General features: G+C 42.3%; 1 protein-coding gene across 1 annotated transcript; it reads right to left on the bottom strand.

Annotated features, from left to right (window-relative positions):
* Positions 1-470: 470 nt before the first annotated feature.
* Positions 471-7911, bottom strand: GALR2 (galanin receptor 2). The gene is made up of 2 exons (XM_072113680.1): positions 7003-7911; positions 471-1899 (listed from the first exon to the last, which is right to left on the bottom strand). Exons 1-2 carry the CDS (start codon positions 7344-7346, stop codon positions 1122-1124), a joined length of 1122 nt encoding a protein of 373 aa, XP_071969781.1. The 5' UTR covers positions 7347-7911; the 3' UTR covers positions 471-1121.
* Positions 7912-15065: the final 7154 nt, after the last annotated feature.

The following is a 15065-nucleotide window of genomic DNA, read 5'->3' as shown; positions in this document are numbered from 1 at the left end:
CCGTGAGTTCGCCGAAAAAGGCGAACAGTCCGACGAAAGTGCAGTCCGTGACCCTTAGTAAATAAGCCCCAGTATGTCTCTGTATTACGGCATAGTATAACTCTCTGTAAGGGGGCACAGTACATATCTATATCCCTCTGTAAGGGGCACCGTATATATATATCTTTCTGAAATGGGCCACGGGATATATCGACTTCTCTGTAGAACCGCTTCTCTCTGGTCACTACCATGGGAAACGGTTCTGCAGAGAGAAAGGTAAACTTTCATCTAACTTTTCTTTTTATCGGAAAAAGACAGTTTTATTATAAAAAAACACTTTGACAATGTGCACCCTATTCTCTATGGGGACCTGGGGGAGGCAGAAAAAGGGCTCCTGATGACAGGTCCCCTTTAACTGATTCTCACGCAAATCGTGTATAGGGGCTCCCAGATAAATACACAAGACGCTGTAGGTTCATTATTATTTATTAAGGACCTGGTTAAACAGTCAATAAGCAATGCTGCATCTTAATATAACACATCAGCATAGTAAAGCAATTCATACAATTGTGCTGCACCCCCAAGGCATGCTGGCTTCACAAATATAAAAAAATAAAGCCTGGGTCAGTGCTGGAATGGTTGTCTGAGATCTGAAATAAAGGCTCCACCAAGCCAAACCTTCAGGCAGCAGAGGCGATTTTTTTAGGAAATGAAATAAAAAGCAGATCCCTTTTTAAAAAAAAATCTCAGACGATTCCTTGAAGATAAAATAGAGCGTGTTGTCAAATCAAAGACATATTGCAATTACAGACTTTTTCGTTTTCTGGCGCGGTAATGATAATTGGTAGAACAAGTCCATTTTCCTCTCGAGGACAATCGAGACAAGCAGTTATATTCTGACGCACTTGCTATCACTCCTCAGTCCCCCAAGTAAGAGACGGCTTCTTCATTCCGCATGTTTACCAAGTCAATGTTGATGGTGCTCTTGTTGATTTGCTTATGAAGTGTCTCAGTCGAAGAAAAAAGTTTCTGCTTTGGTTTCACAATAAGTGTTTGGGTAGATCTGTCAGAAATTGCTGATGGTGCTGATGATGGATGACATTGAAGGCATCTCTCCATCTTTTCCACCACGACTCTCGTAGCTAAGTGACATTAAAAGTGATAAATGCCGGACCTCTTTTATCTCCGTTCCTCTCCGTATCTTCCCATGGGCTTCCCGGATCATGACAACAGGCCGAGCAGTGCAAAGGACCTTCACTCAACTGAGTCACCTCAGTGCAGGCCACCTCTAATGTGCTGACTCCTGCATGGACTGCGGGGACCACGTGGATCTTGTTGGCCGTCCTTTGGCGCAGCAACAGGCAACGAAAAATCTTCCGAAATCCCTTCCGGAAGTGTTTTGAAACTAAGGCATAGACCACTGGATTTACACAAGAGTTGGCATAGGAAATCAAGTGTGAGAGGATACGTAGGGCATATGTGAAATTATTAAGGGGGAAGTATCCAAACCACACACAAAGAATTACAAGGTGGTGAGGAAGCCAACACAAGCAGAACAAGACAGCGACAATGATGATCATACGAGTCACCCTCCTCTTGGCCCTCTTTGATTCAGACATATCTTCAATGGGGTCTACAGAAGTCCAGAGATATCTTATGGTGCGGGCGTAGGTCAAACTAAGAACAAGGACGGGAATGATGTAGCTAAAAATGAAAGTACAAAGATCCATGGTCTTCCGATGAGAGATTTGCCACACGGGGTGGCAGACAGTTAGGTTCTCCATCTGAAATTCCTGGTAGTAACTTAGGTAAGGTCCAGAGAAGATCAATGACAGACTCCAGATGAGGGTGATGGCCAATAAAGCATTCTTGGGTGTACGGAGTTCTCTTGAACGCAATGGGTAACGTATAGCAAGGTACCTTCAAAGAAAAAGACATCCGGTATTACTGTCACTACATTACATTGCCATGTAGTAAAGAAGAATAGATATGAAACATGATACATTAATAAAATAGATTAAAAATGCATAAATTCAAAGATATAGAACATTTCCGACCTTCATCTGATAAAGCTTTAAATACCGAATCTAATACAGTCATTGTTGCCCAGTCATAAGTAGTTTGACTTTTAGTCGCTTCCATTCACACTGACTGATTATTGCTATAACCGGTTGGAAGCTCGAAAAATATTCTTTGTACATTATACTTGGCAGGTGTTAATTGTGAAATTGTTGAAGGAGAGGCGTGACAATGTTGGAAATGTACAAGTTTATGCAGCACCAACATTATCATCAGAAAACTGAGCCCCCCCTGTCCAAAAATAGCTTGTAGGACCCCTATGCTACCAATTAACTATTCAAGGAAGCTGGGTGCAGTACTGGGCCCCATATCCCATAATGAATTATTAAAGGAAATCTACCATTTGATTTCATGCATTATAAAGCCAACATACCTTGAGAATGCTGTAGCTACACTGATGCAGAAGCATATCTTGTTTAATCCCTGAACCAAGTGGTTTTACTGAAAAAACAATTATAACATTCAGGACTTTGGGAAAGCTGGGTGCTGCAGGCTGCCATACATAAACACATTACATGTGGAGCTTTCTGAAATGTCCAGACATGACTAAGCAACTTTAGCTCGATCACTCATAAACAGGAACTGGGGGATGGTCCTCCGATTGATTACTTCTGCCTGTCATGGACAACACATCATTCTCTGGAGCAGTGTCTACTTAATAGGGCTCATTTACTAAGGGTCGCGGGTCACACAGTCTGACTGTTCGTCTTTTTCAGGGATTGAACGGCTTTGACAGGTCGTTAACAGGTGTCTGCGCTGGGGTTGTGTCAAACACAATAGGTTTTTGCCACAGCTGCATTGGCTTCCATGCGACACAAATTGTGGGGCGTGCCGTCGGACGATCCGTCTGATTCAGGCTGAGCGCGGGATTTAAATTTTGAATTGTGTCGCAATCTAATACACTTCCATGCACCAGGAAGAAGAAGGTGAACTCTGTCGAACCTGAGCAGGGAAGCGACACATGCAGGATATCGGGTGCAAGATCTTAGTGAATTGCGGCACAGTGCATGATCCTTGGACAATGAACTTTTAGTGAACTCGTTCTGATGTTTTTCAGAAGTAAATGTGCTCCAATGTGAGAGGAGAAGCACCCAGCCAGGCAAAGAAGGAACAGAGCTTCATTTTCATAATTTTATAATTGTTTTTTCAGCAAAACCACTCCGCACAGGGATTAAACAAGATATGTTTCTGCATCACTGTAGCTACAGCAGTCTCAAGGTATGTTTGATTCATAATGCATCAAATCAAAACTCTGCGAATGGGAATACAGCTCCACCAGTAGTGTACAGCGGAGGCTTAGAACTGCAATAGGCCCTGGGCTGTATGACATATGAGTCAATTTAAGTCAATTTATTTTAATGAATTGTCATTTGCTGTCTACATACAGCACCAGAACTAAGCTTCTGTTGGCGTTTAGTTTTGCAGCTTAATGATAAGATCCGTTATAAGCTTAAGTAGTAAAGGGGTTAATAATAACACCCATGGTGGTCTGGGCTATATATCAGTGCCATACCTTGTTGGCTAGAGAACATTTGTTGGATTACATCCCTGGTGGCCTAGGTCAGCGAAAAGGTTTATAATTATCATTCCTGGTAGTCCTTTTATATATACATTATTGGGGATACAGTCTCTGATTCACACCCCCAATATACACCATTTCAGATTACGGCACAATGGCCATCGTGGGTGACAAAACAACAATCGGGGTGTGAATTACACCTTTGATAACCCCCATCTAGACAACAATGCCCGATCCTGCACGCTGTCAATACTGCACAGGAACAAACCCAATAATAAGCAGCAGCTCGCCTTTTGTATAGAAAAGCCAATTCATTCAGCGCCATGGGGCTTGTATGAGAGATACTTCAGTAAAGAACCTTTCATACTAATTATCAATCCATATCTCATTGATGTTCTCGCAAAGAAAGCTGAAGCGATGAATGATCTGTCGAATCGTAAGTGCCCATTACAATAAGAGGTGTTGCAGGCGAGAGAAATATAAAGTTGGATGTCTGACTGCTTGTCAACCACAATACAAAAAGATGTGCCATATATATAATATATATATATATATATATATATATATATATATATATATATATACCCGTATCTGCTTGTCGTATACATGTATCTGCTTGTCATATACATGTATCTGCTTGTCATATACATGTATACCCGTATCTGCTTGTCATATACATGTATACCTGTATCTGCTTGTCATATACATGTATACCTATATCTGCTTGTAATATACATGTATACCTGTATCTGCTTGTCATATACATGTATACCTGTATCTGCTTGTCATATACATGTATACCTATATCTGCTTGTCATATACATGTATACCTATATCTGCTTGTCATATACATGTATACCTGTATCTGCTTGTCATATACATGTATACCTGTATCTGCTTGTCATATACATGTATACCTATATCTGCTTGTAATATACATGTATACCTGTATCTGCTTGTCATATACATGTATACCCGTATCTGCATGTCATATACATGTATCTGCTTGTAATATACATGTATACCCGTATCTGCTTGTAATATACATGTATACCCGTATCTGCTTTTTATATACATGTATACCTGTATCTGCTTGTAATATACATGTATACCTGTATCTGCTTGTCATATACATGTATACCCGTATCTGCTTGTAATATACATGTACACCTATATCTGCTTGTCATATACATGTATACCTGTATCTGCTTGTAATATACATGTATACCCGTATCTGCTTGTAATATACATGTATACCTGTATCTGCTTGTAATATACATGTATACCCGTATCTGCTTGTAATATACATGTATACCCGTATCTGCTTGTAATATACATGTATACCCGTATCTGCATGTCATATACATGTATACCCGTATCTGCTTGTAATATACATGTATACCCGTATCTGCTTGTCATATACATGTATACCCGTATCTGCTTGTAATATACATGTATACCCGTATCTGCTTGTCATATACATGTACACCTATATCTGCTTGTCATATACATGTACACCTATATCTGCTTGTCATATACATGTACACCCATGTATATACATGTATCTGCTTGTAATGGGCTATGGAGGGCATCACCAGAGCCCCTCTGAGCTATGGAGCTCTTCGCCTCTTTGCTCCTTCACTCACTCCTCCTCCCACTGTATGTATCTTCACTGTGCTGCAGCAATATTTCCATCACACAGCAGAAGGTGAGAGGAGAAGGAGCAGGGAGTGGGCTCAGGGGGACACCCACCTCCCATAGCTGTGGCTAGTTGCTAGGGGCATCAATTTGCCAGATTGGTTATTTGGCTGCAAATCTGGAAATATGTCCAGGTCAGGTGGCTGAACCAGAACCCCGAACCCGATCATCAGGTCCGCTCAAAATAAGTGGTAAATTTCCTTTAAATCTAAAGAGAATAAAAATCAGAACCCACAGGGCAAATGGTTCCACAAAATGGACAAAAATCTAGCAATGAAGCAGTATCTGCATTGTTCCTATTATTTTGAATGGCACCAGCATTAATTAATAATATCAGACAACCACAAGACTGACAACATCGAACTGTCAGCTTAGACATTTCTAGTAGGAATAACAGAGGAACAGCACAACACTGAGTGATAAGAAGATGTGCTCCAGAATTATTATTTCACAGGGAATACAATTATTCCATACTATATACATGTCAGGAGAGGGGACAGGTCCTCTTTAATTCTTTTGTATTATAGTTTAGCAACAACGTGTTGCAGACTTAGCTCTGCTACATATACATTGCTAAGGCATATTCACACTTTGCAATTGTGGCATCTAAAATTTGCATGTGGTTTTGCAGTCAATTGCCTTGAAGGTAGCAATGTAAAGTAACCATGTGTATAGTTCAAGTGTGGTTCTCAAGGTGATTTGTGTCAATGTTCCCTGGATGTATAGCCTTGGTATACCTATTGTTAATGCAAGGGGGAATAGTTCAGAGCTCTCCTTTCATATCAGTATATACATCACCACTCATCCTTATATGGATCTATTTATATACCATATGTCCTTCAGATCAAGCTACCTCCACCAACTACATGAATGCATCAGTAAATGGCACATATTAGGTTACATGTGGGTTCGCTGCCTGACCTTTTCATAGAATTATTAGCTTGGAATTACCTGCTGCTTTCATACATTTTAGCTTAAATTTACCAATTTTGTCATTTCGAGATAATAATTCTGGGTTCTCTGCTCCCAGGATTTCCATATTGTTGAAATTCTATAAAAAAAATCTCACTTTTGATGAATAATTTTGATGAATAAATTAAACTATGTTATACTCATAATACTGAGAAATTATAATTCATACATTCTTTTCCCGGTCCAGAAATTATACCGTTAAAATTTACAAAATTGAATCCGTTTACCCTTGCTCTGTATGTTACACCCCGCAAACAAAACCACAACACAAAAATGCGGCAAATTACCTTTTTGTAGGTAAAAAATCTGTGCCAACTGGGACATGTGAGAGCACCCTGAAGCTACTGTGCATGTGGGGTTTAGCCGGGAGATCGTCTGAATGCACAGCTTCTGGGAATGAGAGTGTTAAAACTGATGGTGTTTTATTAATCTTCCTCTTTAGAATATGCTCTCATCCGCTTTCTAGGGTTCTTTCACACGCAGCAGATTGTAGAAATTTATGGGTTTAGGTACAGATTTTTGCAAGATGAAACAGACTCTAAAGTTGTGCCTGCTCTTGAATAGGGTAAAACTGCTTGCCCCTTGTTTGTATGTATCGTATTTTTATCTGTTATTAAAAACTAATATACCCAAATATGGAAATATATTGAAATATATACAAAATATGTAGCTCCAGACTAACAAAGCAAAGAGTGATTATAGAACCCAGGATTGGGGAGTCTGAAGATCCATCAACCCCCCCAAGGTGTCCTTACCTGTCCAATGACACAGTAGTCAGGGTGAAGCTGGAGGCATACATGGTGAGGTATATGAAAAAGTGCACAGCTTTACACATAAATGGGCCAAATACCCAACTGTCCAGGGTATAGATGGTGGCTTGAAAGGGCACGCAGAATATGATAAAGCAAAGGTCTGCAACTCCTAAGTTCAGGATGAAGAGATTGGTGGTGTTATTTATCTTGCCATTCCTTAACAGGACTGCCAGGACCAGGCTGTTACCCACCGTGCCCACTAGGAAAATGAGTGAATACAACACAGGGATAAGCACAGACTCGGGATGGTAGCTGTCTGAAGATGACATCTGGATGGAGACATTCATCTTGACTACAATATCCAAACTGCACTTCACACCTGATCAATAAATCCTTTGATCGAGTTGATCATTGATCATTACCACCAGTCAACAGTCAATATTCCTTCTCAACACAAGAACTGACTTCTCTTGTCTGTGTGGTCTCAGTCAAGTGGATCTGTCTCCAGTCTGAAGCAGCACTTCCATCTCTAGGTAACGTCTTAAGATACCCAATTATAAGAATTCCCGAAATTCAGCACTGATTTATCTAAGTGCTACGTCTGTATTGTTCTTTGGCGCAACTACAAGACATTTAGATTGTTTTTAGGATCCTTGAGAGGTTTTCCCTTGAAGAAACAGCTGGCTGAATATCCGGGCTCTTGCACCTTGTTAGTTTTCATGTTCTGTTCTTGAAAATGTCTAAGTGTTCGCCTCCCATGCTCAGAGTTTTTACAAGCTCCCTATAAAACTTAAGCGCTGACAGCGAGCTCTTCATGGGTCATGGAGAAGAATAAGCAGAGGTAGGATGGAGAAGTTGGCTCTCACTCGGAGCCCCCTCCTTGTACGCAGCCCGGTGATGTGTGTGGCGAATAGTCCTCAGAATAAATAGATCAGAAGCATCCCGTTTCCAAGGTGATAAAAAGGTACAAAAAATAGTGTTGGTGTCCATAGTAACAAAACCCCCTGATCTATTCATTAGGCGGACGTCACCGGTGTGCAGGGGAAGCATGGCATGTCTGTGGGACGACTAAATTAACAAACTTAATGAAGTGGAGAGCAGATGTCTGCCAGACCTGCGTGTAGAAAGTTTATTCTTAATACTTTGGGTATTTAGTTTAAATAAATGGATCATTTCGAAAAACTAAAAAAAGAATTGTAGTTCCGCTTTATCCTCAAAACGTCCACACCAATTTTCAATACATATGATCTTATTAACAAGGAAAAAGAAAAGAAAATGTATCAAATCAGCAAAAAGTATACAACTTGCACAAGATTAAAGGGGTTTCCAGGGATTGATCTAAGTTTATGTTATTTAACATAATGGGGATCATAATGAAGACCCCTTAACCTGTGGATAGGGGTTGGTATAAATTTGTAAAGGGGCACTTATTATTTTTGCCGCAGGGTGGAGCTAGAACCGTTTTATATTTTTTAGTGGGATATAAGTTTGTTACGCAAGGGATTAAACTGGTAGATTCTAAGTTGCGCCCAAAAATAGAACAAAAAACAGAATCAGTTTTCCGTTTGAAAGGACATAATAAATGCCCCACGATATGTAGGATAAATCACTTGAGAGGTTGTATCAAGTTAGGAAGTTTCCTCCAATTCCCAAGGTTAGGGTATAACAAGGTGATCGGTTAGTGTCCTACTGCTAGGACCCCAACTGATCATGAGGACAGGACCCCCAGCAATCAGAAGGAGCAGAAGGATGAACATGTGGAACATGTGGGAAACTGCTGAGCACAGCACTTGGGTATCGGCAGCATTCTCATTGACAGTGAAAGTGAATTCTGGAGATAACCAAGAGCTGTGCACTAGTTTCTGACATTAACAATTTTATACCCATTAGTAGGGTCTCATGATCGGTCGGGGTCCCAGCAGTCGTCATCACCGTGTTACAGCTTATCTGGGAATATGGGTTAACTTCCTAATTTTGTACAACCCTTTTAATTCCCACCAATACGTTGATGATGCCATAATCAAAACTGAGATGTAGCCAAAAGTACATCCCAATTTTCTCTGTTGTGGCTGAACCAAGCAATTTGTCATGGGTGCCCCCGCGATCCATGTCACGGATCACGGGCACACCCAAGCCCCTCTCCGTAGCGCTGCCCCTGCTCTCTCTCCAGACTTACCTCTCTACGCTCTCGCTCCCGTCCGGGCTAGACCCCGTGCGCATCCCCCCTCCCTAGGGCGCATGCACGGTGGTCCTTGGAGATTTAAAGGGCCAGCGAACAGGTGATTGCGGCTGGCCACTTCCGGGTCTGCATTTAATCCGACGGGGAATGATGATCTTCAAGCCTTATTCTGTGAAGTGAAAGCTCCTCTGTGTTTCCACTGTTCCTACATTCCATGTTCCTGCTCCTGTGTTCCTGTGATCCTGTTTCCGTGTTCCAGTCTGTTCCTGTGTCCCTGATCCGTGTGCCAGCTCCTGTGTTCCTGCCGTGAGTGCCAGTGTTCCTTCCAGCGCTGTTCTCCCGCTGTCACCCCGGGCTTGGACTGTGTCCTGCATTACTACCTTGGCTGCCACCGCAGGCTAATCGCACCTGTGGAGTGACCTGGTGGCACCCCGCCGTAGCAAGACCATTCCGCTTTGCGGTGGGCTCTGGTGATGCCCAGGTGCCACTTAGGCTCCGGTCCCAGGTGTCGGCTAGTACCATCTCCCGTGGTGGTCCAGAGGGACACAATTGCAGTTCAGCTCCCTTTCAAAAGATCTACTGATTTGATACTGATAACCTATTATATGGCATTTGATTTCATAAATCAAGGCATCATCCTCATTTACGTGAAGTGACTATTATTTATCTTGTGCTTTGGGGTATCCTGATGCTCCCCCAATTTGCTGGCCTTCAACTAGTTGTTTCCATTTTTCTATAGGAGATAAGTTCTGGCAAAATATGGCCATGGAAAGGGTTTGACTAGCTCTCCCATGGCACTTTTAAACTTATTTCCTCTTTAAAGGGGTATACACGAAGATAAGATTCTTAAACATATGTCAGACACTAGAACAATGTTCAGAAGCTAAATAAAAATGTAGATAAACCCTGATCCTGAATAAGGTAAGCACATTATCAGCACACAGCATCTCAAAGCACAGAGTGATCATGAAGTAACTGCTTAAGGAGTCCCCGCCCACACTCTGGAATCTCACTCTGACCATCACTGAGTGATAGGAGCTAAAACAGCAATAAAACTAAGTAAAATTGTAAATAGGGGGTTAAAATGATCTTTATTGTGTAAACATCACTTGGGGATTAAAATTTGAGAAACTTTCTTTCATGGGCAATCCTTTAAGGCAGGAGTTTCCTTGGTTTGACATATATCCAATAGATGTACTTTGCTGTCCTTTGCTATCTGGTCTACGGCTCAAATGTAATGTTAACACCTGCAGTATATTATGCCTGCCACCAGTACTTAATTATAATACAGGTGATTTTGGCAGTAGGCCAACCAAACCACCCACTATATTTTATACTATGAAGGCCTTCACCTATGAAACTTGAATATCTGTTTCTGCCCTCAATACACATATACCCTAGAGTAATATTGGGTCATCCAAAGGTCCTGAAATGGCAGATTAAAAGAAGACAGAAAGGACCCATTTTCCATTCCCCAAGAAGCTTGATTCTTGTACCATATTTGGGAAGTGAATTCCAGACTTGTAGGGGCTATCATATGCATATAACCCAGGACCCATGCAAGTTTTAATCAACCTCTGCCTGCCACTAAAGGGTTAAACTGTGATATTATATGTTATGTTGAAACATTTGTTATCTTTCCTGCAGAATCCCAGGCAGTGATTGGTTGTCAGCTCAGGATGCTTTGGAATGAGCTCTGTAAGAATCTATAAATAGAAGCTCATTCCAAGCTGCTGGGTATTTTGTCTTAGTTGTTTTGCATTTATTCCTTGATATCTCCTCAGAGTACATCTTTGCATCCAGATTGCTGCCCAAACAGCAGAGCCAACCTGGCTCCAACTGCCAGCCTTCTTTCCCCCGGATCAAGGCTGAAGTACTCGTATATTCATACTTAACTAAATAATCGCCACAGCCAACCAATCCATTACTCTGCGTGTGTCTGCAGGAAGGACCATCGTCAGCCTGTTACCTGCTGCTGTGTGGCTGTGTGAAATGTGTCTGCTTTTAAAAAGACTGTGGGGTACATGTATCATAATTTTTCGGCTGCCACTTTTTCAAGTTTCCTGACAATGGCCCACTTAATCATTGCAAGGTATCTTAAGTTTTTCCCTTTGTGATACATGTGATGAGTTGTCTGTTTAGTCTCACTTTTGCAACTCATTTTTGTGGAGCTGCGGAAGTTAGTCTGGGTCTAGCATGTGTCACATGGGTGCGACCCATGTCCCGGTTCACTCGTGTGCCCCCATGTACCTCCATGCAGCAGCTGTTGGCGTACTCATCAGTCCACGCACCAGTTCACTAATTGGCGTTGGTTGGCCTCTACCTTGATATATTGCCCACCTCTTTCTGTGACCCCTGCTGGATCTTTGTGCCTTAGCCATTTTGAACGCTGCTTAGTTTCCTGACCTTAATTCTCTGCCGCCTGTCTTGACCTACTGCTTTGCCCCCGACTCCGGTCCTGCGCCCCCTGTCCTGCCGTTTCTCTACCCTGCCTTGGCCACCAACACGAGCAAAGTCGAGTCTGTGGAGCGACCTGGTGCAGCAAGTCCAACCCGCTTTGATGTTGTCCACTAACACTCCGCTCCCAGGTATTCGCTTACATTATCACTCGTGGGGGGTCAGTGCGTCCACCTCCACTGACCCTAAAAGCATGCTCTGTTTTACGACTTATTAGGCACAAGAATGGGGCAATTTCAGAACCCAAAAGTCGCACAAGTTAAACAAACATCTGGGCTACAAAAATCAACACAATGCATTAAATCCCTCAGGCAGCTAACTTTGGTAACAAAGAGCAAAATTCCAGCTCACCTCCAGCCTGTCTTAATCGTATATGGAACCGGCAAGGAACCCACCTCGTTTGGAAAGGTAAAACAACGTGAAAAATAATCCGATGGTCCAGCCAGATACCAAAACGTGTTCAAAATTTATCCGAAAATATCATCCGCATTGTAAATTCTGTCCAAATTTATATTTTCGCATAAATTTTGAACACGTTTTGGAATCTGGCTGGACCATCGGATTATTTTTCAAGCTAACTTTGGTACACTACTTGATTCTGCCCCTAAAAAGTGCGAAAAGTTACAAAAATAAGAAAGCAATAGGAGTGATACATGTCCCCCAGTGAGTTATTTCAATATTTCTGTTGTTCAGTGTGTCTACGACAGCCATCTTGACCCAATATAACCAAACAGAAGCCATTTTTGGTCTGACCTGGGGGGGGGGGGGGGGGGTTATGTTGCCCACTCAGAAGCTAGATGGTTAAAAGTCATGATTCAAACTTCATCCACTGTTTTCTTGCTCCTCTCTATTTGAAGGCCATGTTATGACTTAACACAAGGCCAGTTAGTCTGAGAAACAGGGAGGCCTCTGAGAACAGGGAATAGTTTACATTTCATTAACCTTTTCGGAGAATGTTCTGGTAAATTCATTATGGCTAATAGCATTACAGTATTCTATCTCCTTGTCACGCCCCTTCGATGATGATGTTTCTGTCTTTTAACATTTTTACATACACTAGAGACTGATGTGTCTAGGTTTGTTCTCATCCTGGTAATATGGAGCCATTTTTGGCCATAAAAGAGTTAATTTGAAAGTCACCTTTACAACACAAAATAAGGGGAAATAAGGGCGGTTAAAGGGAACCTACCACCACAAATCTATCTATAAAGGTAGATCGGGTAGTAGGTGGATCAATGGGACGTGATAATCCTCACGTCCCTGCAATTTTTTGGTAACTTTTATCAATCGTTTATGCAAATTTTATTATGCGGCTACTGGGGCGTGGAGTAGCCGCATTTGAGGTTACACGAGGCAGCTACTCCACGCCCCAGTAGCCTCTTTTCTCCTCCGACTCACCATCTTCGGCGCGCAGCTGCTCGTAGCTGCGCGCCCCCCTCGTCCGACGATCCTGCAGTCTGCGCATGCTCAGAACAGCAGGCCCGCGCCTGTGCAGCCCCGGCTTCGGAGCAGTGACCGCGCAGGCGCGGTCTGCTGTTCTGCGCATGCGCAGACTGCCGGATCGTCGGACTAGGGCGCGAAGATGGTGAGTAGGAGGAGAAAATAGGCTACCGGGGCGTGGAGTAGCCGCCTCGTGTAACCTCAGATGCAGCTACTCCACGCCCCAGTAGCCGCATAATAAAATTAGCATAAACGATTGATAAAAGTTACCAAAAAATTGCGGGGACGTGAGGATTAGCCCTTAAAAGGGCTATCCTCACGTCCCATTGATCCACCAACCACCCGATCTACCTTTATAGGTAGAGTTGTGGTGGTAGGTGCCCTTTAAGCCCTAGATAAAAATCTGTAACAAGTGTGAACCCTGGCCTGTTGCCGCTAACACCATAGGCATTCCCTTCACCTTCTACCCTGGGATCGGTTACCACACACACTACAGGCTGCAAATACCTCCAGCCACTCTGGTCTCTGGGAATCCAGCTGCCCCAACACTGTGGTCAGGCCCTGGTGGGGTAATGCTGCAGGTCCACCACTAAAGCAACAAATAGATGTATCAGAGAGAAAACTAAGGTCACCGGGATGCTAAATGCCACCTCTATGTATAAAACCATGCGATAACCAGCCAGATGTTAATAATGAAGCATATTATTCTCTGCATGAATACGGAAGACGTGAGGTGACTGTGTGACTTGCAGATGAGAGCTGATTACTGAGTTAATATGGAGCAATTTGAGTAGCTGGCTGTACAAGGGATTGAAATGACTCCAGCCTCGAGCGGGGACAATAGCGACACGGAGGACCCTGATCTTATTACACAAATTAGCGGCCATATGAATAAAAGATTTTTTATGTCTGAGGGACTGGTGATGTGACCTGGTATTGCCTCAAGTCATGTCGCTTTGATGTACTGGGTATGCGACTTGCTCTTGCCAATAGTCATTACTCATAACATTAGATAAAAGATGGTAGGGATGATCAAGACAATTTCAACCCAAGCTAAGTGAAAATAATGCATTAAAGGGACTCTGTCGCCAGATTTTACTCCATTAACCTACTACCCCCCTCAGGTCGGGGATGAAATGTAAGGGGAGAATCCGGCAAAAAATTGTAAACATAAAATCCAGTATTTTATTAGGAAAAAAGAGCTATAAAAACATAAATCAAGAGAGTCACATGATCTAGGGGATCTTTTGTTATGGATAACAGGTCCTCTTCAATTCCTTATATACAGCCTTATGTGGGCCCTTCCCAGCAACTCTGGGCCCCAGCACTTTTCGCGGGCAAGCCACCTTGCTGCTCACTGAGCATTGGGATTAATCCTACGTCATGGGTGGAAGCTTGAATAGAGGTGAGGGTGAGTGGAGGGAATAAAAATGAGCAATGGGACAGGCCAGTCCTGGATTCAAAAGCACACCCCTGGGACTACAGTGGGTGGGCTTGCCGGGAGCCAGGTAAACTTTACCATACAATATTTCTGTAACCAATTTATATACAGTATGCAATATTTACAAACATGTTTCCAAAGTTCAGTCTAATACACAAATTAGGGGAAATACGGTACATGCCAGGGCTTTGTGCTGGATCTCTTTTTTTCCCTTTTTTGTAGAAATATTTATCAATTTTCAGCAAAATGTAACAAAAAATATGTGCTTTATGAATAAAAAGTTATTGGCTAGTGAAAAGACAATTTTTTAAATATATTTATATATTTAAAATCTATACAAGTCTTTCATTCTACTTCATAGTTTACTAATCCTTTGTATAGTCATGTATTATGTCTGATGTTGGCAATATGACAGCCTTTCCCATTAGACAAAGCCTTTGGCATTTGTACATACCAAATGTGGATGCCAGTGCCCACAGCTTCCATGACAACTCCTTGACACCACACAATTGCAAGGACATTTCAGGTGAAAGAGTGAGCTTCCTCCCT

Source organism: Engystomops pustulosus, chromosome 6 (assembly GCF_040894005.1).
Source record: "Engystomops pustulosus chromosome 6, aEngPut4.maternal, whole genome shotgun sequence".
Classification (NCBI taxonomy): domain Eukaryota; kingdom Metazoa; phylum Chordata; class Amphibia; order Anura; family Leptodactylidae; genus Engystomops; species Engystomops pustulosus.
This window is presented reverse-complemented; position numbering and strand designations above follow the sequence as displayed.